The 26,220-nt window shown below is 43.2% G+C and overlaps 1 protein-coding gene across 1 annotated transcript in view; it reads right to left on the bottom strand.

Annotated features, from left to right (window-relative positions):
• The window catches only part of NTRK2 (neurotrophic receptor tyrosine kinase 2), a 208,541-nt gene extending 196,089 nt beyond the window's left edge, over nt 1-12,452 (bottom strand). Inside the window, exon 1 of the mRNA XM_075138482.1 lies at nt 12,228-12,452. Coding sequence (XP_074994583.1) covers nt 12,228-12,436 — 209 coding nt within the window. The 5' untranslated portion in view covers nt 12,437-12,452. The remainder of the gene's footprint in view (nt 1-12,227) is intronic.
• Between the last annotated feature and the right edge of the window lie 13,768 nt (nt 12,453-26,220).

Below are 26,220 nucleotides of genomic sequence, written 5' to 3' on the forward strand. Positions count from 1 at the left end.
TACTGCTAAAGGAGCATGCCGCAACTCGGGAAAGAGGCAGTGTGTCGAGTTAGTCCACCATGGACTTACCTAGCATTCAGCAATTTTACAAACAGGTGCTCAGCTCCTTGGCTGTCTGGTGTCTCCTGACAAATTCTGAGCTGTGGTGGTATTTTTTTTTAAACCGTGAATCACTCTGTATTTCACAAAGAGTGAAAAACTGATTGCCACTATCATAGGCTCCTTAAGTCATCCTTTAGGGCTTTTTTTCCTCCCATTTAGAGTATTTAGCCATGAGTCACAGAAGACTACAGGAGGTAGCTCTCCACGTGCCAGTACAGCAGCTCTGGAGCTGACATATTTAACTCTGGGAACTTTCTTGCCACAGGCACGTCCATTTTTTGAGCAAATCCTTCATTACATATATCCCACATTCAGAAAATGCACTGTTCAGGGAGATCTGGAACTCAGCATCTCACGGCCAAGGTCACAGATCACAGTTACCTTCAAGAATTCCCTGTTCTTGATGTGTGGCTGCATCAACTGCCAGGAGACGGCAGGGCTCAGACATTCTTCTCCGTGCCAATATACTATGATTATCCAAATAGTAGTATCCAATTAGTAGTACACAGTTGCCATTGGGAACTGCTTCTCCAAAGCCGTCATCCTGAACAATTAGTGCCAACCCACCAGCTTAAAGCAGGAGAAAGCGGGAATTCAATCTTGTTTTGGCACTGCAGGAGCGGATCCATACCCTTGCTTGTGACTACAACTCCCTGGGAAAGGAAAGCCCATGGTTTGCCAGCCAACCTTAGTTCCCTCTTTACACTATGCAAACATGACGGAAAAAGTAAAAAGAAATTAATATGTCTGCAATGCAGACTTTAAGGAAACAGTTACTATATTTAGAGGCAGGGAAAATGAAACGTAATGCACCCTTGGGCTTACTTACGTTTCTGGTTTGGCCTCAAGGTGTTTATTCTGTTCTCTTCAAATAGCAGACTACCAAATCAAGCAAAGTCTCCAGACATTTCATGCAGCTTTCCAGATTTAAGATTCATGCCCTTGATGAGCTCCACCTTCAGAATTACTTTCCCCAAAATGCATGCAAAGCTTATTTAACTATTTTCTTCATTCAGAGACCTGTCCTCCCCCTTGAGTTCCATGAAGTTTGTACATTTGATATTTCACCAAGACATCAATTTTTGACATTTCTCCAGAGGACAATCGACAGCTACAGTCTAGGTTTTCCTTAGCAAAGATGTTTTGGAAATGTTGATATTCCTTGATATAGTCAGAAAAAAGTATCAGCTGGCCAGGCAATAACCTATTTATTCAAAAAGGTATGTCTTAATCACTGACCTTATACCTATCTACAATACATGTTTCATTCACTGTGTATGAAATCGTCTCTGCAGACTGTTAGGAAGAGGCTTAAACTCCTGTACAGTCCCTTTATAATATATACACTGAAAATCACACATTAAATAACATGCAAAAGGAGAGTAATGAATGTGGCTTTTCACTAGTTCTCAACAGAAAGTAGACATAAGACTAATCAGTTTGGGTTTTTTTTTAGTATTTGGCTTGCAAGGAAGAAAGGGCATCTCAAAGGAATGAATAAATACAAACAAAGATATGTGACATTTCTTTCGCCTACAGAACCACGTAGTGCGGTGACTCTCCAAAGACGAGTAACAAAAACACTCTCTTTTTCAGCACTTGCATACTGTAGCTCTGTAGCCGTCACTGGCCTTGACACAAATGAGAATGGCAAAAAATCAGTTCCATAACAGCACAGTAAGATCGCTCCTAACCATCTTTTGTATGCACCTTTTTAGGTCCATCAGTGAATCAAAACATGAAAGCATCTTGGCTGATGTCAAAACCTTTGAATTCTCTTCTTTCCAGGTGCCCATGCTCAGGCAGTGACTTTGTGGAAGGGATGTCAAGTGAGTTGCCCATCCTTCAGAGTTAGATAAGCACTTGTTGACATAAATCAGTATGCTTCACAACATTTTAAATCTTTTTCCTATCTCCAGGTTTTGACATGTTCAATATTCCCTGACTCTTCGATTCAACGTAAGAAATTCCCTCTGATATTCCCTCTCAGGTCAGTCTTTCCCCCACATATATTATGTTCACTGTTTGACATTAACACTTGGCTTTATTCAGTTTAAAATTACTGGCTCTCGGAATGTCAGATACTCTGTTCAATCTGCTCTGATATTCACTGGATCATTGAGACGTATGTCCATACCTGCTACACTGTCCACTGTCTCATTCACTACATGCAATACAACTTAAGCCAAATACAGGTCAAAAGGTAGTACTTCCAAATGATGAGTGAAACTGCAGAACTTGAAGACACCTATCCAGGAAAATCCAGCTATATCCTGTTACTGCATTAAATTTGCTGAATAATTTGACTCCTGACATCTCAAACAACATTCCCCTTTCCATAAGCCAGCAAAAATTTTCCTTCTTCTGTTTTTATTGAAGTTTTGAGAGTCTATCTATGGTCATAATCTCTACCCTTTTGCTCTGCAATTACTACACAGCAGACCCAATTGGTAGATGTTTTTCCGTACTTCAAATGATACCATCTGCTGCCATGGTTCACAATTGATTTCCTAGCCTCTTTCTCAAGACCTGTGAAACATCTTGTGTAGCCCTGACCACAGATCTGTGTCTTCTCCAAGCCGTATATTGTCTTTTAATGGAAGACATACATGAACACATCTTCACATTATGTTACCGAAGCATTCCAAAAGGGTTATGGGTTTTCTTTTTGACTTTCTGTGATATTGACTCTCCTGACGTTTACCGCACTCTTCCAGGCCCAGAACAGGTTGCCACCTTCTGTATGTCAACACCAATCTTACTACTTACCTATAACCAATGCATTTTTCAGAAAGCATTTCAATAGCATTCAAATTACTTCTCTGCTAAAGCCTTTCAGAGGCACTCTTCACTCTTCCACATTTATGTGCTCTTCACAGTTCCCTATTTCACTTTCTTCTATCACATTTATTTCCATTCTGTTCTCTGTCCTGTACAGTCCATTTCTCCTCATTTTAATTGGCCAGTCTTTTGAATTTATAGCTTCTTCCATTAGCATTCCTAAAAAAAGCACTTTCTCTTCACTTGAGGAATCCTGTTCTTCACTTAATATGTAGTTTCTTACTTGCACTGCATATATGAACATAATGATGTGTTTATTACACTTTCTGCACATTTCTCAGTATCCAGAGGATTTCGAATACTCGTGCTGACTGCCACATTGCTGCCACTGTTCCCATAACTTTCCATGTTCCTGTACTTGGCCAGTTTGATTTTTGGGAAATTCTCTCTTGCAATGGTACCCGCAGACAAGCATCCTGTGTTTGTCTTTCAGATTTCTCTTTTATTTCTGTTCATTCTGCTGCCTGACATATACATTACCTGCCTCTTCTAGAGTGAAATCAACTTTATTTAAAAACCTACTCATGGATGTTTTTATTGTTATACTTTAGGAAAATATATTCTTTTGTAAGCATTAGTTTTCCATTTTAACATCATTTCAAGTCTTAGATCATCTCTACCATTTTCCCTTCAAACTAAACTCTCACCCTGCATGTACCTCTTTCACAAGGTAACATCTTTTGCTACAGTAGTCTTGAACTTCTTCACTATTTCTCAAGCTGCCTTCTTCTTACCCACCACTGCTTTCATAACATTCTTCATTTACCTTTACAGTTTCGTCCCTGCCACTGCTTATGAGTAAAGTAATAGTCTTCTCATCCTCCAGCCTGTTTCTCCTTATGGTTCTCATGACCACACCACATTGCTGCACACGCCTTTCAGCACTCCTGCAACCTACACACCTCTGCAGCATTCCCCCTGCCCCAGGATGTGCGTGGTGAAGGTGAAGCGTTCACCTGCAATTATACAAGATCGAGCAGACATTTCGATGATACCTCCGACTGTTAGGACTCTCACCTCCTCAACTTTCATTTCAGATAACCACTGTGAAGAGCAAAACTGCTTCAAGTTACACTGTTCGTTGAAAGTCATAAGACTATGCAGAAGTGCTCCACAATGGGCGAAAACTATGCGTACAACCAGACCAGGCAAACAGAAGGAACAACTGTCCTGCCTCCATGCAGACAGAATGCCATGAAGGGTTTGGAGAAACATTCAGGGCAGGGAAGATCGACAGAGGAAGACCTCCAGGACAAGTGCTATCTATTTCTGCAGCTGTGCCACCTAGGTCCACACCCCTCAAATGACAGAGGCTCCAGGCAACAAGACACTCGCTGCACACAAACATGGTCTGGGATCTGCAGTGATGCCTAGCGTGGAAGTAGTATCCACCATTAATATTTTTCTATTTAGGTGCCTTGTTGTCACATGTGAATTTGTGCCAATTCAAAATGTTTGTAAATCTATTTGAATCTAACCCGGAAAGTTTAAAATTTTGAGTATATGTATAAATATGTGTGCAATACACAGTCTTGAAAAGATACTTGTATTTCTACCACTCTAAACTGTAAAATACCTCAGCATATGCTTAAGTACACTACATAGTCCCACAAAGTCAACAGAACTGCTCTCAGCAGGACAGTACAGTGTATGTGTTTACCAGGTGAGGATCACAGTATGCATAATGTGTTTGAAAACCTGTTTCTAAAAATTAGGAAGAGGCAAGACTGGAGGGGGGAGTAGGAGATGAATGTGCAATAGACTATTCACCCACCTAGTGGGGGCAAAAAAAGAAAAGGAATTTCACCTTCCTAAACTAGACCCATACTCACCAAATAGAATCACCTGTTTAAACAAAAAAAAAAAAAAAAAGACATGCCTGTGTGAGGTAGAAGACCACAGATTTGGAAGAAATGCTGGAGATAATGCTCCAGGAGTACCAGGTTCAATTCCTTCCTCTCCCTAAGGGAATGTGATCCCAGTCTTTCAGAAGACACCATACAATAAAGCAACCTCAGAGAGGGCAGTCTCAACCTTACCTGTTCGTGCTGTTCTAATTTTTGCCGTAATTGAACACTCAGTGGAGCAGGACCCAGCTGTCTCACTACACAAATAAGCACCACAGTTGCTTAGCTAAACAGACTGTCCTGCTCTCTGACCCAAATGCACATTTAAATACTCCACGCCAAGTAAGGCGGCTCAGACAGGAAGAACCGAGGCAAGCCCACATCTGTACACCATACAGGACAGTAGTTAAGATGCTGACATGCAAGACCTTGGTTCAGACCCATGCGCTGCTTCAAGCAGAGCAGCTCCCCACATGCGCTGCTGAAATGGTTCATCTGGGACCACACAAACATCTTACTCCACAGCATGACCCTGCTCGCTAAAAGGAAGGTCTTGCTCTTTCCACTCACGCCAGTGAACTAAGTCCCCAAGGTTTTCTTATACTCAGTGGAGAGAGAAGGGGACGCCTCCATCGGGTAATTTGCAGTAGGAACCTAATTTAGCCTCCTGAATCACTTCCTGGAAGAAGCTGGCTCTCCATTGCTGGCAGGAGAGTAGCCAGCTGAGTTAAGTGCCGTCACTACACAGTTCGCAGGGAGTTGCCAGATTTTAAATGCTGAGGCCTGGGACAGTCCCAGACATGATTAGCAAGTCCAGCGCACGACACCCGCAGCACATGCTGTGAAGATTCTCCCAGTCCATGCCCAGTAAGTCTGACATGCCCAGTATGTGCACATGATGTATCCGCATGTGCTCGCTGTGCCGTCTGGCATTCAGAAAATCAGACAGTTGTTGCAAAAGAATGGGAAAAGTCACGTCCTATACACTCTTCATATGGAATACAGCATCTGATCGTGCAATGTGGGACATCAGCGCTTCACAGGGTATCTGCTGAATACAGCCTTGATTATTTTTAAATGTATGGTTAAGAAATAAAAAAGGTAAAAATAATTTCATTTAAATCTGAAACTGGAGGATTTCTTTTGGCTCAACTGTCAAACCAAGAGGAAAAACAGGTAACTTGCCCAGCCCCAGCTAGAGCTCTATTGACACTCTTCCATACGCAGCTCAGAAGTGTTGCCATTTCACTGCTTTTATGTTTCAGCAATGGACTAACTTTGATTATCGCCTTTCTTTTATTTATACATAAGACAACTGTATACAGTGAACCATATATTCTCTACGGATCCAGCACAAGCTCCTGTAGTGACTGCAGCTGCTACTTTTTTGCACATGGAGGTGCAGGTTCATTTCAATACAGAATTACCTAAAACTCTGTGTAAGAGCCCTCTGAAATACCCAATCTCTTCCTCTTGCCTCAACATATTTAGTCTTCACACGGTAGGAAAACGCTTGAGATACAAGAAAAGCCGCCAGGCAAAAGTACATCAAATAATGGAGCAACAGGCCCCTTCTCTTCCAAACTTAAAACGGGCAGGAAAATGCTTGAATCAAAGTTCTTTTCATCCTTCGCATGTGTCCTTTAAACTACTCTACCCCGGTGAAACAATAACTCCATCCAGTTTTGCCACTGACTTTAACAAGGCCAGAATCTCAGCCTCAGCTTCCCACTGAAATAAAAGGCATCTAAGTATCTTGCTGGATCAGGACCAGCAGGCTTAGCAAGAGGCTGGTTCAGAGATTACGATCTCTTAAATTGCCTCTGAAAATGCCTTGGGCCTGCCTTGTTCCACTTTCTCTTACTTCTGCAAAAAAATCTCATTTCTTTAGGCCTTGTCTAGGAACCAAAGAATATTGACCTGAAATCTGATCTTCAAGAATATATCCTACCGATGACAACAAAAGCCAGAAATAAGAATAGCTGAATTGGTATTAAATATATTTAAGTTTTAGCTATAACTTCTGTCGATGATCAACAATGCAGGTCATTTTCTTCCAGGAAAATAAAAAAAAAAATTGCTTATTCACAACAGAATTTCCATGGCATGGCTCCTTTCCCATAAGTCCATTATGATTGTGCAATGTTATGATTAATAGTAGCGATGTAAAAAACAGGATTTCCATACGCATATTTCAGGAGGGGAAGTAGTCTGGTTTGCTTTATGCAGTTTTTGAAAATATAGGCTCACAATCGAACAGAAATTAAAGTGCATCCCGATTATGTTTGATTTTAATAGCAGCTATGTGCCTACATACATTTGGATGAAGACATCTTGGCAAACACAAACAGCATCCAGTAACAGCGCATATTCACATCCCAGGCAGTACAGGCATGTGGCTTTCAAACCTCTGTGAATTTATTTCTCCATTTGAAATGCAAGTAAATTAATAAATTTATACAATTAGTGCTTCACTTTTTAAAGGACAGTTTTCAAAGAGAGGTTTTTCAGATGTGACAAGCTAAATATACATTTAACATCAATAAAGCATTGAGACGGTTTTAGAGTTCTCTGCTCCGTTTTACATCTTATATTACTCTTCATGACCTGCTACACTCATCCAGCTTGGGCAAGGATATTTGGATGGCCACCTTCATTGACATATTGTAAGACATCCTTGCAGTGACAGATGACAAACAGGGAAAAGAGAGAACCGCAATCCAAAAAGAATGGGGCGGGGGGGTCCCTCTTGCTTTAAAATGAAATCCAAAATGGAGAAATAAGGCCCTTGTTTAGTTATGTAAAAGTTTTTGCTTTACAATGATTTGGGATCTAGAATCTTGCTAAGCTAACTTTCTCCCTTATACTGTCAGCATAAAAATAATAGAGAAAAAATAGAACTTGAGGAATCTGGAAAATGCCATCTTAAAGATTACCGGAGGCTGGGCTGCTGGGCCCTCTGTTTTCTCATTAGTATGGAAAGAAGTGGAAGTCTCTTGAAAACAACGTATTCAAGACCAAATCCTTGAATTCATACAAATGGCTTTCATTTTAGTATATAAATCCCAAACCTCTCTTAAAACTCTTCAGTGACCAGAGACATGGAAGGCGCGGCAGTGTTCTGCCAGCCCACGCCTGCCCAGCGCTGAGCGGCTCCGGAGGGATGCTGCCCTCCTCCAGCACGAGCTGTTTCATCTCAGCCTGCTGGAGACAGTCCCAGTGGAGACCTCGAGGAGCCGCATCAGTCCTCATCAACTGGCAGGACAAGGACTAAAACAAGCCATACAAAAGGTTTCCTGGGAGCAAGAAAAGCACCCCAGTATATAGAAAATCCAATGCTTTGTGATATTTGGAGTATTTTTAGAGCCTAGAAATTACAAAACCGATTTTCATAATGCTTACTTTCAACTCACCTTAACCAATTACCCAGATCTTTAAAGGAAGATCTAAAAAAAAAAAAAGGACAGATTCCTAAAAGCAGCTATTATATCACTACTGTCCAAAAGCCCTTTAATAATTTGTAGCCTGATGCCTCGTGTTTTATTGTACAATTCCAAGTCACCCGAAATAACTTTTCAATCCAGCCAAGCCATGCAATGCTGCAAGCCAGAAGTTGCTGGAGGAGGAAGGGGCTGGGGGTTGAGGAGCACTGTGGACAGTTTCATACTATATTAAATCTACAACAGCCTAGAAATCTAAAATGAAAGAGACCCAAAATACCAACAGCTCTGAGTTTCATATGAATTTCAACATGCCTCTTTTTTTAGCACAAGCTCACATGACTTGTTAAATAATTTACTCTATAAATTACTTATCCTGTCTTATTTATTAACAATTCTAGAGTGCTTTATATAACTGCATTAGAAATTTATTTTGTGGTTTTGAAATGTACGCAATACACAATCACCTCTCTTTTAACAGGCAAGAGCTTAAAAGTCACCTACTATTTTGTTGGCAAGCAGTTCTTCCTGAAATACACCAATTAATTTCAAACCCCATTCACCTGGATAATCGTAAGTCAACATATTAATGACTTGATACCAGAAGTGTGAAACTAGGCCAGGAATATACTTGCACTGCAAGAAGACACTTTGAAGTTAAAGTCTTTGAAGAGTCATATACATTGAGATATACTAACAATACATTTTACTTGATGAGAAAATATTAGATCAGTCCTTTTATAAGAAGTCCTGAACGCTTTAAAAATTACTCTTTTAATATCCTATTAGTATTTTTGCCTGAGTGATCTCGCCAAGGACTCGTTATTTACTATTCTGCCTACAATGCACGGATTTAACAACACTTATGTACTCATTTTGCTCTCACCACTCTTGGTCCTTGGCTCTTAATGTGAGCTTCAATGACTGCTATCATGATTTGAAGGCAGGATCTCACTCTGGAGTTTAATTTATGTCTAATAATATCAAAACTACCAAACAATTATTATGATTAAGCTCTGTTACGATAAGCGATTTTAGCACTGGCACATGCTTTCCAGATAAAGACCAGCCCACACCAGCACCCTAGCCAATTGGACAAATCTAAGATCTTGCTAGAGAATTTTCAAAATCTGTCTTTTATTCACCTTAATAGAAAACTATGCAAAAACAACTAGGAAGGGAAAGAGTGAGGAAGATTACTAAGAAGAGCACCAGGCATAAATACTCTTATGCTCTCCCACACCGCGTTTCGGCAGCTGGCCCTCACAGGGCTGATGCAGAAGTGCTCTGGGTGTCTTTCGGCTGCTCTCAGTAGATTTGGATGGGAGATCCAACCAGGAACCAAGAAATAGCTGGACTGGGAGGAGAGTGTTGATTAAGCTCTAAACCGCAATTTACCTACAGGCCAAAACAGAGCTGAAGCACCTGGGTATCAAGGGGTGGAGGCTGCCCGATGCGTGGGACCGCAGCTCTGTTATTCCTACCAGCACCACCCCCGCTTTCTCTCCCACCTCTCGGAGCCCAGGGGGAACCCTCGCTGCCCACTCACATCCTCCTTGGTGCCATCCACCTGGCCCGCAGCCAACCCTCTGCACCACCGTGGGTTTCACATGCCCACCCTAACCGTGCAGTTATCCCAGGGCTCGTAGCCCGGGTGAGGACCTTGACTCAGCCCACGTGCCCCGGGCGCCTGTGGATGTTTCGCCTAGGACTGCGGGATCCACTCCCGTCAAGAGCAGGACATAAGCAACAAAGGAAGGATTGGTTTCAACAGACACTCAGGAAATGCAGGGGAATAAATCACTAGAAATTAATTGCCTTATGCTCTTCTCACTCTTATTTACCCCAAGAGTAATTCCACCAGAGACCAATGGAATTGTGCTCCTGTTTCTAGAGAGACCATAAAGGAAAGATCAGGTCTGAAGCTTCCCAAGCAAAATCCAACGCCCCAGCCTCTTAAACCCGTTTCTTAGCAAGAAGAATAAAGCAAGATGTGCGGTGTTAAAAAATGTTTCCACAATCTCTATCTACCATATTAGAACCACTTCCCTACACACCTACTGTTTACTGAGCTCCCACAATGAAATAACATGACAGCTACTGCAGTTCAATTTTTAATTTATGCCTGTAAACTAATCAAAGGGCCTCTATGTTTTATGTTAAAAGTACACATGAAAAGACCATCTTAAATACGTGCAACAGCATCTCCTGAGAAATCCATGACTCAAAATTATTTTTAGATCACCAAACACAACAACGTGCAATGTCACAGAATGATACAGTAAAAACAGAAAAGAACTGTAAAGACAGTGATGCTCAAAAAACACAGGAAAATGAAAACCAAAAGCATCAATGCAAAATGACTAGACACGTTTTAAGTTGACCATGGCTGGAATTCATATTTGCGTATGTGTTTTCTCCTCTGGCCTTTTAAACAGAGTTTAAATTCTACGGGGAAATTGCTCTGTTACCTCCAAATTGAAAGTACCGGATAATAAGGCTAGCAAAGCCTACGAAAATGAGCAGAGACGCATAGCTCAAAGCAATTTTTTTTTTAAATGAAGCAATCCACAGAATATTAAACATACATTTGAAACAACAACTGCTGTAGCAACTCAGAAAGACCGTTTCTTTACCATAGGTCCTAAAAATCTACCAGAGGTAGGCCGTATATGAGTAGTAGAAATGAATGTCTCCAGCTTTTTCCTCAAACACATGCGGGGAAATGCAGCAAACTGACTTCAGCAAACGGCAGAAAGGTAGCCCAAAGGCTGGAATTTAATCTAAAATCACACAGTATTTCACGGTATTTTTATATTGTTTCTAAAGGAAACTGAAAAAGAGAAGAAGGATGGAGAATGCAAACGGTGAGAAATCTGTATAGATTTTGGGGGAAATATTCCAGTATCTTTTACATTAAAAATGCCATGGGAAATAATCCACAAACAACAGGGGTTGGGAAATATGGAGAGGGCCAAAACAGCATTAGAAGGTTTCTTCCCCCAGATCTATCATCTGCAAGTCCAATATCCAAATTTTTTTCCTCAGCAATAGCCTTTGCAGCTTTTCTCAGGCAACATATGTGGACACCACAGAGTACAGAGCTGTGAAACAATGCAGGATTGAACATGAAAAGCTACAGAACTCCCTCACCAAATATCATCTGCAGGCAAACAAGGATGGAAGCAACGCATGGGTAAGAGAGGAAAAAAAAACTTTTTGCACCTTCCTCACTACTAATGACTATTAATCTCCAGCACTTGCTTAGAGACAGCAGAATGCTCATTCCTCTGCAGGCTCAGTGTTTTCTCCCTCCAGCCACCTTACTGAGAAGGGCAAAGCAGGCTCGCACGCCTATGGTCAGGGCAGGGAGGATAGTTTGCTGTCGCTTCCACCAGAATCTGCCGCATCCCCTCTTTTTTTTTTTTTCCTCCCTTTCTTTCGGGTTTGTTTTTTTTAATAGGAAAAAAGTATAGGAGAGATCTGGGGGAGGGGATGAAGCCACCCACCGAAACTCTCGGTTCGCTGGAATAAACTGAGGGAGCGAAAGTGAAAAAATGAACAGAATAACCGCTCCCTTCCAGAACCGTTGCCGCCGCAGAGGCGAGGCCTGGGCGGTGCGCTCCCCCCGGCAGCGGCAGGGGCCGGGGCCGGCACCCCAGCGCGCCCTCCCGACCCCACCTGCCCCGCGGTCCCGCAAAGGCCGGCGGCGGCCCCCGCGCCGCCCTCCCGCCGCGCCGCCCGCCCCGCTCCCGGGAACCGCATCGCGGGCAATTAGGATTCATCATCTCAACGGGCTCGCAGCGGTGTCTCTGGGAAGCCGCCTCCAAATGAAATCAGACCGGGCTTTTCGGCTTCCAGCCACCGCATCTGCCCGCGGGGCAAGTGCCTTGCGGCGCGGGGAAGTTCCCCGCCGCCCGCCGCCCCCTCCCGCAGCCTCCCCCAGCTGCTCCGTCCCGCCGCCCCCGCGCCCGGGCCGGGCCCGGGCCATACTCACATCTCGGTGACATTGTCGCCCTCGGCGCTCCGCTGCGGCACGGGGAAGGAGGCGATGCCCGGCGCCGGCTCCGCGCACCAGATCCGCCAGGAGCTGCAGCGGCAGGACGCGGGGCAGCCCAGCGCGCCCCGCCAGCAGCCCAGCACCAGGCAGCACAAGCCCCACAGCCGCGCCAGGCCGGGCCCCGGCCTCCGCCGCCAGGACACCATGCCGCCCACACTCACTCCAGCGCTGCCCCGACGGCCTCCTCCTGCTCCCGCCGCCGCCGCTGCCGGGGCGCACGCCCCGAGGGTGCGCAGCCTTCCGCGCCGCGGGCGGGCACCCCGCGGCTGGGGCTCACATGGGCGCGCCGCGCCGCAGCCGCAGCCGCCCCGCGGCGCTGCCTGCCCCGGGGCTCCGCGGGGCGGCGGGAGCCGGAGCCGGGCGCTGCGGCGGGACTGGGGCGGAGAGGGGCGAGCGGGGCCGCCGGCGCGGCGCGGCGCGGCACCTGCCCCCGGCCCCGCGGGCGGGCGGACAGCGGCGCCCCCTGCCCCCGCGGCGGCTCCCGATGATGCTGCAAAACGCGCGGAGTGGCGGGGGCAGGTGGCGGAGGCTGCGCTCCTACCTGCGGGGGCTCGGGCGGCCGCTGCCCGCCGGAGGGAGGGCGGGCGCGGAGGGCGGCGCAGCCCGCGGCAGCGGCGGCGGGGCTCGGGGCGCCGTGCTCGCCGCGTAACGCACCGTCTCCTCCTCCCTCCAGCTGATAATAAAGCAGCCCCGGCTCCTGCTCCAGCCCAAGCCGGGGAGCTGCCGGCAAAGTGACGTTGGGCTGACGCAGAGAGGGGCAGAAACTCCACAAAATGAGCCTGAAATCCAAAAAAAAAAAAAAGACAAAAGCAACAAGGGAGGGGGAGGGGGGAGGGGGAGAAGGGAGGGTGCCGAAGAGGAGATACCAATAGGCAGTCTGCGCCCGAGTCTTAGACGCACACGCACATATGCACACAGATGCACGCACACACATGCACACGCATAGGCACGCGCGCGGGCGCGCCCCGCGGGATGGGGAGCGCCCCGCCGCCGGTGGGGACCGCCCGGTGCGGTCGGGGACAGCTTGCCGAGGGGCACCCCGCATCCCCGCCAGGGCGGGATCCCGCCATCGGGTGGTACACGGGGATGTTGTAAGAGCCCCGGGAGGCGAGGGATGAGCGACCCTCAAACGCCTTGTTCTTTCCCCAAAACGCCTTGTCCTTCCCTTAACAGCTCCGCGGCCAGGGATGTTCTGCGTTTTCCTCCCCCGCCCCCGGGTGCGGGTTTTCCGCGGCGGTGCCAGTGCGCGGCAGCCCGCGCCGCAGAGCCCGGCGCTGGGCGCTCCGCAGGCGCCACCGCGCGTCCCGCCGCCGCCATGCACCGCGCCCCCGCCTGCAGCCGCACCGCGCCCCGCTCCGCCGGCCCCGGCCCCGGGGCGGGGAGCGGCTGCAGTTAGCGTGGGGGCTCATTAACCCCCGGCTGCCCTATGGACCAGCACAGGGCCCGCTTTGTGGGGGGAGCAAGGGGTTACCATTTCCGTGCACCGAGGTTGAGGCAAATCTGACTTACATACGTATGTCACATATTCGCAGGTGCAAAGAACGGTTGGTCTAGGAAATTTGGCCTAATAATGATGTTCTTCCCTTGCCATTTCTGAGACGGTGTTCCTTCTGTCCTGGTAAATGACAGGCAGTCTTCGCTTCATGTTGGCAGGCTGTTTACTTACCGAAGATGGTGATGGTCCTTTCTTATCTAATTACCTGAGCTGAGTATTTTGAAATGAGTAAATCAGGGTGAATTAAAGAAAGAAAGGTTACAGAATTTTTGTTACAAAGGTAAAGAACAAGTAATCAATATACTGTTAGGAAGTGCTCTGGAATCAATTTGACATGGCACTTATTAATTGAAAGCACACTCCGTTCTTTTTGCATTTGCTCAGGCTACAGAAAAACCCAATTCTTACAGCTGCGTCAGTAGGCCTGGCATAGTCACAGGCAGGGTTGGTTTTGCTTTCAAAGAACATCCTACTAAGAAAATCATAGCCATACCTAGCTGAAACACTGATTTATACCTCCCTATAAGACTAGATAAAGAGACAGGATTGAAAATATTGTCAATCATGCTAACATATTTAAACCAAATTTATTTGAAATTTAGGTAAAATTGTTATATAGATACATTTCTTAGACTCAGAATATATCCCCTCCTTACCAAGTTCAGCACATTGTCCTTTCTAAATAAAACACAAGGAAGGTCAAGAAAGTCCCAAGGAATAAAAAAGCCACATGATGCAGCATAAAAACATGGAAAGACCATAAAAAATATTATTCAAGTACAAGGCAGTTTTTCTACGAGTAATACAAAATTGGAAAAACGGGCACTAGTAGCTTTAAAATAGAATATTTCTCTAAATAGAAATATTTATAGAAGGAGAACAAGTAAGATAAAAATTTCATGGAACAATTTTCGAGAGGCAAAATAGTTTGGAGTTTTTAAAGGATTTGTAGGAAAGTATTTAAGAGAAAAAGAGAGACAGAAAAATTAATAGCATAAACTGCAATATTATTCAATTTAAAAAAAAACTGGAGAAAGGTCTCTAATGCAGGACAGAAGTAAAATTTCGAAACCCTGAAAGCTGCTGCAAAACCTGCATTACTGTTCTCCAGCCAAGTCTGCTTGCAACTTTGAAAAATATGCTTAATTCCCCCTCTCTCTCCTGGATGAATACAAAGACATCAGCTCTTTAAGGCAGTAAATACTCATCATAGTACTCCTGGTGATTTTATGACAATAAGCTCACAGTGGTCATTTATGGGCATGTACTGGACACATTACTTCACATACATTTTATATCTATTTTCTGTGATTCTGTGAAACTGAAAAGTTGTCAAAGAAGTTTCAGATAAAACCATGAGGTTGGATCAAACTGGCTAATTAGATAATTCAATAGTGTTGGAAGAGTAAAGTTGTGTAGGTAAGACCTTGAACTCTTAAGGGTGCAGGTAAGTGTTAAATAACGCTGGAGCACACACTGGAAAGGGGTATTATCACCTGTTGCGGTAAACGTCAGTTTTTATTTTCTGCAACTGAAAGATATTTCTCACAAGAGTGTTGCTGAGTTGAACAGTAATCATTTCTTAGAAGGGTTGGGACTTACCCACATAGATTTCTGCGTGACAATGCCAAAAATGACCAGGTGTGAAAACAAGTTGGTAAAATACCAAATTCTGTTAAAAATATATTTCTCCCCTAAAATTAGTATTTTATCAAAATAGATTGGGGGGAGAATGTGGGAGGATAACAAACTGTAAGTGTAGTATCCTAGGGCCACTAAAGTTGCCAAAATGAAAGCTAGGGAATGCTCCACCAAGAAATACCATTGCTGGCCTACTGGGGGAAACAGCAGCTCTTTCAACAGGCACAGCTAGATGCTTGGAGTCTTTTAATTCTATATTTACAAAGGGATAGCTGTACAAAGTTGCTGTGGTAAGTTGTGACTTTATTTCTACATAGACAAGTTTTATTCATAAAGGTAACACCATTCTTCCATGGTTTTTCTCACAGATTAAAGAAAGTAGGAAAGAACTGCTCAAATACTTCCTATGAACCACTACTTAAAGGAAAGCCACAACTAAACCACTAGAGACAGGTGGCTTCCTGGTAATGCTGTGAGAGCAAACATTATCCTGAAGGTGGTAAAATTAGAACAAAAACTTGGAAATGTGGCAAAGCCGTAGAGTGTGATCCGAGGGCTAGAAAGTATGAACTCTGAGTCAAGGTTGAAAGAACTGGCTTTCTTCATGGCATGAAAGACTGGAGGGAAGTGCAATAACACTCCTGAAATATGTGAAAGGGTATGCAAAGGGACAGGTAATAAATTTTTTCCTTGTCTATGGGATAGGACAAGAAGTAATGCACTTGATTTACAGCAAGGAAAGTTCACGTTCGACATTAAGAAAATTTTGTATGGAAAGGACAGAAAGCTCAACAAATACATCACCTTGGAGAACACTGGAATCTTGAGCAATAGAGTCTTCTCAGAGCACGTGAGGTGAGCATCTCTCCAGAGCAGGTAGAGTCGAGTCAGGTTTGCCTTAGGTAGGTGAAAACAAATTAACGACCTCCCAGAGATTCTCTTCCCTTGCAATACACATTTCTTTGCCCCTTTTTTTTACCGCCATACATAAAGTTGTGAGAGCACACTCACCTGAATATAGTAGAAGCAAAACCCTGAATGATGCTGAAATACTCAGTTTTCTTGAAATTACTGTCCTGAAATTGAGTTTGATCACTCTGAAACTTTAACTTACACACCGTACATAAAGTATCTTTGTATCATAGCATAGAAATTACAGTAAATATCTGAAAAGGTGCGAATGCGGATTTCTGGAAAAGAGGCAGGAGCTGAAAATTCAAAGAATCCCTGTGAGAGCACTGTTATTTGCCTGGGAGAGTAAGAAATTATACCACAGAATCTGGGAAAAGGTAAGTGCCACATGATCTGTGTGTGAACTAGGGTATCCTATCCTGTCCAAAGGCGTGCATACAGAAAGACCAGTCTTACCAAAACTGTGTAGGAAATAAACTGCTTACATTTTGCTTACAGTTTGGGGATTTTTAGCTGTTACGAGAGGGAGAGCTTGCACAGCTCATGGGAACTCCTGATTTTATCAGAAACCTTTTGTTTTCCAGAGGAATATCCTGATTCCCATGAAACTTCCCACATGAAGACTTTCTTGCATTCAAGCTAGAACCGTGGCCAGAGATACACGGCTGCACCGTGACCCAAAGCAAGCATATGAACTCAAATCTCCAGCATCTGCTGGCCTAATAACCCTTATGACATGTACTTGCCTCTCTTCCCTGAGCTCCCACATCTTTTCACTCAATGACAAAAATCAGCTTCCCAACAGCCTTTTTCTGAATTTCCTCCAAACACGAGGCACGCTCTGAGTGTCCTAGCCTGGCTTTTGTGATTTCCAGTGTTCCACCTACTTGCAGATTTATCTAGCTACTTGATCATAGCTGATTTTGCACTCCTGAATAATGGAAGCGTTTTCACTTTATCTGTTTCAAGCATTGTTCAGCGCTTATTGGCTTTAAAGTGAAGCTGAATGCTGCCACCTTGTGCTCAAGAAAATTAGCACACCTCTTTAGTTTGGGAAGGACGGAAGAAGGAGGAAGGGGAAAGGAAAAGTTAACTGTAACTACCATGTTTCTAATAAACAAGGAATTAAACGAGGGCCTGCGGCTCTAATGGTTTGGTCCAATTCGATATTGCCTGAGGTGTCTACCTCACAAGTGCAATCACTCTTCTAGGGGCACTGTTCATACCACAGTGAACAAACCACACTTTTCATACCCCCACAGGGTTTCAAAGCTGTGGCCTCCCCCGTAAGCTAATGATGGCAAGGCGCTTAACCCAGCCTCTTGGCCCATAGTCTGTATCTGTCTGATGGCTGGAGGTATTAATCACAGCGTTCCTGGTAGCCCTTGGTCACGTCTGTTTGCTGCAAGAGCAGCGCTACTTGCTTTTCATCAATAAGCAATCACATCAGAGGATGGAGGGAAGGACCCTCCTCATTTATAAAAAAAAAGTTAGTATTTTTTGAGGGTGCAGTAAAAGTAATGATTGTAAGGAGCATGGCTCTCCCTTTTCTGCTGAAGTCCAAGGCAGCACTCTTTTTTTCTGGCTGACAGGACTCTACAAGTATCTTTCTGGTAATGCTATGAGAGCAAACATCATCCCGAAGGTAGTAAAATTAGAACAATGACTTCCTCCACCCCATGCTTGATTGCCTCCTCTCTGTGTCACTGTAAGCTCCTGCCCCTACTTCAGTTTATTTTATCCACCACTCTTCTGAGTCTCTCTGCAGCCAGCCAAACAGGGCAGCTTGTTGATTCTACAACTATCATTTACCACTTCCTGGACACCTTCTAACTGCAAACGTAAATGGTCTGTTTACCAGTAAGACATCAGCAACAGGAATCCCAAAGCAGCTGATCAGCTCTGATGTTCTGTTTTGCTGGTTTTGTCAAATGGTATTTGTTCAAGTTAAGTTTGTATCAAATGTATGGACTTGCTCAGTTCACAGAAATCGTTTCTCCCTCAGATAATCCAGCTGACTGCCTGTATGCTTGTTTGCACAGACATATTTTGTTGTGGAAGACATGCTTGTCTTTCAGATCACAAGGGTTCAACATGTGGAAAATCCCAACATAATAAAAATCTGACAGACACTTGACAGTTTTCTCCCAGTTTAAAAGCAGTCCAAACAGTAAGGATTTTTTGGCCACGATGAGCTGATGATATTCTGAATCCTCTTTTACAGTAATCAGTGAAAAACAAGGAAAAAAAAAAGACTACCCAAATCCCAGTCTCCAGTACACAAATTAAAAGGATCAGAAATCATCTAAAGACTTAGCTATTGGAACACTGCAAGCCAACTTAAGCTGGCATCAGAAGTTACTGAGTTACTCTCGTCATTTACTGTTCCCCATTCACATGGACTACAGACCATGAATGTGCACTGCTCATGATTATGGGGTTAAGATCATTTCAAGTGAGAGGCGAACATGATTTTTGTTCTAGGCCAACAGAATGCAATACGCTGACCTGGAGAAAGAAAGCTCTGTAGTTTATTGCTCAAGATAGAAATCATTTAATTTATGATGCAGATATACACTTGTCATGGCCATGCTAGTGTCTCATTCAAACTAAGGTCAAATCTCATTATATGGCCTGTTTCTCCAAGGGAAAATATTGCTTGTACAGTTACGCTTATTGTTGATCGCACAGGCAGGACACAGTAATTCTGTTCCAAAACTACTGATGATGTCAGAGCATGTCTCTTCTCACAATGGTATAGGTAACAGCCATGCCCAGAGATAAGCAGTCAAATCTAGTAGAGACCTAGAAGGTCAGTAATCAATTGTTTCCCACTGATCGATTTAGGACTGAGAAATCCTGGTGGTCAGTACATGGCTGTAAGTAGAGGTAGTTCTGCTTATCTTAAGGATAACATATTATGAATGGCTTGGTAGATCTAATCTCCTTCCATCTGAAAATCATGTATATGGGAGCATTTGTCATTTCTTTTGTTAAGTTAAAAATATTGGTACTAGGGATGATACTATGTAAATGTAGTACTTGTTAGAAGTTTCTGTTTCCTTTTTGTCTGCCTGTGTCTACTGATGTTCTACAGGTGCCTGGACAGCTTCTGTACAATAGAAGACTGAGCAAGAGAAAAATAGGAGAATTGTTATAAAAGATCTGCTAACTTTGTTACAGAACAGTAAAGTACTCTCAGAAAATGTCTGTCTTGTCCTCTGTTTATGAAATCATCTCTTGATGCTGACAAAATTCCTTGCCACCCTCTGGCCTGACTTGATAAAACGTATTGACAAATTCGCTGCTAAGTCACTCTGCTATCATCTGGAGGCTTTCCTGTTCAAGTTTAATTTCAGGATTTAGTCCAAAGTGGAAGCTATGCCTTTGATTAATTAATCCCTTTGATTAATACTTTTTCCACCCTGTGCTCTCTGTCTCTCTCCCCCTCAACTATGGATAAAACCTCTCCCTTGTTGATTATTTTCTGTGGCTCCCACAGACTCTGCTGGCCACCGAGATGTTGTGATTTTTTCCCCATCTCCTCTGGTGCCTTTTCCTCCCGTCAACACCCAGATTTGGCCACAGGGCATGAGGGATTCTCTTACACAATGTTCTGCAGGTTTCTATGGTACTTCCACTCGGTTTCCCACAGCAACCACACAGAGTAGGAGACATTTTAAGCCGTACCATCATCATCAGTTCTTAATCCTTTTTACAAGATTCAGATAACATTGGTTCTTCATGCTGTCATTCCAGCTAAGACAGAGGCACCATTTCAGTTTTCTGAAATTCAAACAAGCAACATTGCCTTGTGGCTTGGCAACATCTGGATCAAAGAAAGAGCTGATAGTTACCCTTCTGTTCACAGAGAATGACATAAAAGTTCACAGTGTGAGAACATTTGGGTTTTGAACGTCTTAGCATAAACTAATCTTAGTATTTTTGGTATCTCCTCCAAATCTCTGCCAAGGTCGTGTCCAGCTGCATCCCCCAAGCAGCGGGGCTTATTGCATGAAGCACATTACGTACAATTCCGTGCAGGAAGCAGTGTCTGTTGACTGTTAACAGTATTCACATTAATCTAAGGTGAATTCACCTTACAGCTTAGGTCCTGAAGCTGAAGTCAGTGAAAGATTCCTATTGCCTTAACTGAAACTTATCTACCCTGCACAGCTTAGTTCTCAGCAGTTAAATGCTGTTTGAATTGTACTTTTTAGCCTTGGCCGTATGCTCCATCTGTTAGCCTGAACTGATAATGCAACAAAAGTTTATACCTATTTTCAGTGCAATTTGCTCGAGGTTTTTATAGGGATTATCTTTTTTAGATGTATGAAAATTCTCGTTAATGTACTCTATTCATGCCCAAAATACTTGATTATGTTCTCTTCTGGAGTTGCTTTTTTTTTTCACATTGCATGTTGATGCCTGAACTTTCATTAAATATATTTTTCACCTGAACATTTCATCCAGAGCAAAAAGGGAGAGAGGGAAGGAAAGGGATGGTTCCTCCTTACTCACCTCTGTCAATGCAAATCGAAAGTTTGCTTTCTTTTGCCGTAGTTTATGTTAAAATCAAAATCTGCATTCCACTTAACTGCATTCCTTCTTTAATGGTGTGATCCAAATGTCCATCTGTCCATCATCAGTGTCTCCTTGAGTTCATTGGTCTTTGGGTCTCTGTAATTTCGCATAAGCCAAGAATGATGGCTTTGTCTTTCTCTGCCCACTAGCAGATTTAACTCAGCAGATTTCTGAGAACCTGCCAAGATCCAGCCCCAATTGCCCTTCCAAGCACTGCTTTCCACTTAGTGACTCAGCTGCTCCAGCTCTTTGGCCGGATCCCTGCATCTTAGGATGTTTCACTCATTCCAAATGGAGTCTGCAAATTTTATTGACCTTTCTCCTGGTGGCAAGTTGCAGAGGAAATTCAGACGTTCTATTGAGGGTGCAAGTTTAAAGCATTTAAACTTGTTTTTCCTCCATCATTTGCAGTTTCATTACTCATCCTACCTGAAGAGCACCTTCTCTCTTCAGCCACTGGTGCTTTTACTTGTCATTTACACAGGCAATGCTCTTTGAGATCTCTTCCTGTCAGAAGCACCTCTTAATGGCTTCTCTTTCTTCCTGGGCCTCTACTGTCAGGTACCACACCTTACTCATGTCATAGGCCTTCTCCTAAACTTTTTATGTAATACAAACGTATGGATGGAGTAACTGCCAACATCAGTGGCATATCATCAGCATCTCCCGGGTATTTGCCAGATCTTTTATCTCTCCAGCTATTTCAGGGTTTTCAGTCCATCCCAGCTGAAGAAACAAGCAGATGAAATAATAGGAGATGAACTCACCCTGTGACAGGGAAAGGGGAACACCTACTGTGGATGCATTGCTCCCCACACCAAAGAGATGAAGTCTGCATTACACAGGTTTAACCTATTCCTCACAAGTACAACTGGGTACTCCTCTTTGCCTTGCCTCTGCAGCAAGAATTCTCTGATTTTGTTAGAAATTTGGTCCTGCACCTAGAAATGAAGCTGAAAGAAAGCCAGAATGTTTAAACCTGTTGATATCAAACATAGCCTTTCTTAGATGTGCCCGTTTTAATGTGGTTTTGAAGACCTCTCCTGAGGAATGATCATCTTCTGAAGGAGATACATTTTCTTTAGCAACAGAGGGAGGCTTTGGTGGCAGGATTCATGTAGACATTCGCAGCATCACTCTATGTTCCTTTTTTATTTAATAGGGAGAAATGGACAATACCTGACATATCTCATCCTACAGTAATGTCTGAATAGGTCAGATGGATCATGTCCTGAAAGTCCCTATTTCTCTATTTACAGCAAGGTGACTATCTAGATGTGAAAGTTTTTATTCCAGATAAGTATATTTAAGTGGATACTGATCCTGGAGGGATTTCTGCCTCTGAATGATCCATTGGGGAAGTATGTTGATGTTCTTGTAAATATTTAAAGACTATAAGCAATACAGACAAAACTACTTTGACTCCTTGTTCATACTGTCCCACAAAAAGACACTTCTTGATTATAAGCCTTGGCCATCTTTTATTTCTGTCAATGAAGTATAAAAGTCTTGGAAGAGCATTCTTCAGAAAAACAGTGAGCAAAATCTACTGCAATTTCAAGTGTATCATATTCCAATACAGTTTGTGTATCTACAAGGTTAATAGACAGTAGCACTTAGTTTTCATCTTGATTCAAGCAGATGATTCTTTCTTCAGCATATCTACACGTAGTGGAACTACTTTGCCAGCTGTGTAGCTGTTCAGTAACACAGTAAGTGTCTGTTTCACAAGACACAAACGCCCCTTGAATTCAGCCCAGTTTTTGCCTTTGGTATCTGCCCTTGGGGGCTCTGATGCTTTTGGAGTAATTGATTGGATTTTTCCTGCTGAATCCCAGCTACTCAAATCCTTCACCCTCTCCTGATCAATGGCTGAAGACATTATATACCCTCAGGAAGCAAAGCCAGTTCTGAAATCCAGGTCCAGCATCTAGCCCTAAAGCTCATATCCTTGTAGCCCACACCTGTTTGATTAATTTACCTACTGCAGTAATTCTTTCTTCCCCTGTACTGTCCTCACCAGTGTTCAAAATCCCACAATTCTTGCGGTGCAGCATTTTCTTACAGCTCCTATAGTCAGGACGAGACACTTCTTGTGCAGCATTCTTCTCCCTGGCACACGACTGTGCCTCATCAGAGTTTTGTGCAGTCATGTCAGCCAGCAATTCCCCAGGTATTTTGTAGCTAAGAATAAATTTCTGTAGTCATGGTTCACACATGGCCAAACCCAATTTATGTCCTGGTTTTGCCCTTTAATGCAGATACAGGTTACTCACAGTTGGATGTACTCTCTCTCTCACTGTTGGCTTCCCCGGCTGCTAGGCCAGTCTAGGTCCTGCTGCAACTACAGGGCTTCCACGAAGCCTGGGACAGGTGTCTCTGGCTTTGCCGCTGCTGCTCGTCTGACCAGGCTTGGAAGCTAGGGTGCTTATGTTCAAAAACAGCAGTGTTTTTTTTTTCCATCCCTTCTTTAAGGAAAAGGGTCTCACGTCCTACTTCATGTTGCATATATACCCATATTAGCTCTGCTGGGGAGGCTCAGGAGGAGTCACTGAGACCCTGTTTAGTCTTCCTTCCCATCACTATTTATCAGATTGTGTCCTGACTGAATGTGCTTCATGGCATGGCTCTTGCATAGTAGTCCCTACAATTTTTTTTTCACCTGAGAGGGGATGGGGTACTTGAAGAGATTCCCAGGGCTTCACTCACCTACATATTCCAGTCATAAGAGCTTGTAGGATGTATACAATTCCTTGCTTTGCTGTTTGAACCAAGAGCAATATTTCTTGAAAGGCAGATAGCCTGATGGTTAAAAGGTTAAAAGCTTTGTTAAACATGTGTGTGCGTTGCCATTGATTGTGGATTTGATGGTATTTAAGTGTACTTTGAAAGGAAACCACTGATGTAGGGCCCTCTCCTTGTCATCCTTACTCAATCCCAGTGTGAAACAGCCTAACAGATTGTCAATTTATTAATTGACCACAGAGTGCGGGTCAAAGAACTGAAGTACATGGGTGGTAATTACTGTGGTTTGATAAATCTGGGCACGTGAAAGTTCATTGCAGCTTCAGTGTAACTTTCTGTGTGGTGAGAGAACTAACGAAAATCTGAGTTTGCACAACACATTTGGTATAGCTGAATGCCAAAAAATATTTTCAGGTCATTATCATTAAAACTCTGATCTTCAGATATTGCTTCAGGAGCTCATTTGACTTGGCAGGCCAACATAGACTTAGCCATGTGTGGAGAAAACTGTCACCATTCTGAAAAGCAAGAAAGGAAATATGATCAGTAAGATGATAGGCAAAGCTTATATCACGATTAAGATGATCTGCAAGTTGCATGAGGGTTTAAAATCTTGTAGAACTGCCTGATGTTTGCTGTTCTTTTTTTGAGCTGATGTTAAAAGAAATTATTTGCCTTGCTTCCTCAATTGTACCTGGATTTCTAAAAATTGTATTTAATTTTAAAGATAAGATACATAAAAAGTAAATGTAAGCAGTGGTAGCACAGATGATATATAAATGATGGTGTAACAAAATGAGTTTGTGGTTCAATTATTAATAGATTATTGTTATGATAAATACGTAAAACATATTTTTTACAATAATATATACCCATTAGATTATTCTTCCCAAGCATATAAACCTTTATAGTCTAAGAAGCCCTATGTAATATATTTATGACATTAAGAGAATTAGTGTGGCAGCACTATCCCAGAAGACACTGGTCCAGCTAGTATTTTGTAAAAATTATCTAAGATCAACTCACTAAGTGTGTTATTTCTGTCGACCTAGAAATGCAGACCATAAGCACAAGAATACAAAAACTTTAAAGCTGGCAAAACAGAAATCACACGCTTCTGCAAGCAAAGCAGCATCCATGAAGATGTGTTTTGACTGTTCTTGCTTTTGAATTAAGGTCCTGTTCTTGAATTTCTGGGATGATTCTTGAGAATTCAGAGAGATATATGAAGACCAATGTCTTGATTAAAAACTTGTACAAGAGTGTAAAAAGCAGGCTGTCCCTTATAAAAATGGATGGGATTTCTCCCACTTCCTAAGACGCAATGATTTTGTGGAGTCACCACATGCATTAACACAATCGTCTGCATCTCCTGACCATTATCCATGCTGGCGACTCAGTTAAACTGAGCAGGCTGTTCAATCGCCACACAAAAGGACTTGGAAAATAGTGAGTAGAGCGTATTCTGGGGAAAGAAGAAACAATATTGTAAATGCCTATTAAACACAAGGGGACTTCACAAAATCAAGAGCATCTTTGAAGACCTTCAAAGAGACCTGAACGCAGAACACAGAGCTGGCTCAAGTACGTTACTAGATAGCGTTCAGTTGGCAAGGGCAGGGAAGAGCAAAGAGACCGTTTGCCTCAGGGTGATAATTATTAGGCCATAGAACGGTCTCCCAGGAGAAAATTGCTGGAAGAACCAATACTTGGCACATATAAAATCACATTAAATAAAGCACTAGAAACTCTTCTGTAAGGAACAGACTTTCACTGCCATGCTAATATTCTAATCTGCTACCCTACTGATGATCAAAATCATAATATTCGATGTTCTAATTTCCAAACCTGTAACCTAACACTTCTTTTTCAAAGTCATTTCCATGTTTACATAAATACAGGGTTCGGTCCAGGGTTGTTTGCCATTTTGCTAAATGAGAATTTTTCAGAATTTTTCCTGCATTTAAAAAAATTACTGTCCTTCTGGAGTAGTTGGGGGGAAAATGAAGGAGCACTTCATATCTCAGTAAAGTGCATTTCTTTTCCTGTGCCATTTCTTGGGTGTCTTCCCTTTATAGAAGACAAATTCTTATTTCCCAGAGCATCCATTAGCTTTTTGCTTATGTGGTGTACATTGGCCCTGCTGGATTTCAGACACTGTGAAAGTGGATGTACCTAACTGGAAAATTGCCCAATGGGTTGTTGCAGGCACATAATTGACCATTTGACCTTTAAGATCAATCTCAGTCGTAGGAGGTGGATTGTTTTGAAGTTTTGTGTGCTTTTTGACTGCGGAGTGTGACAACATTGAGAAATGCAAAGTAATAAGGAAATACAGCAGTATTTTGACCCCTGCTTAAAGGAAAACAAAGCAAATAATAAGAGTAGTATGCCAGCTGTAAACATAAGAGTAACACTGGAGTGTTCTTAATAGAGGCCTGGGGCAGCGGAGCAAGTCAGGCTGTGCTGAGGCTGCAAAGCTATCTTTATCGACAATGTCAGTATCTCTTTGTCTGCCAATAATGGCCCTAAAAACTGTGCTCATCACAAAAG

This window comes from Calonectris borealis, chromosome Z (genome assembly GCF_964195595.1).
Source record: "Calonectris borealis chromosome Z, bCalBor7.hap1.2, whole genome shotgun sequence".
Classification (NCBI taxonomy): domain Eukaryota; kingdom Metazoa; phylum Chordata; class Aves; order Procellariiformes; family Procellariidae; genus Calonectris; species Calonectris borealis.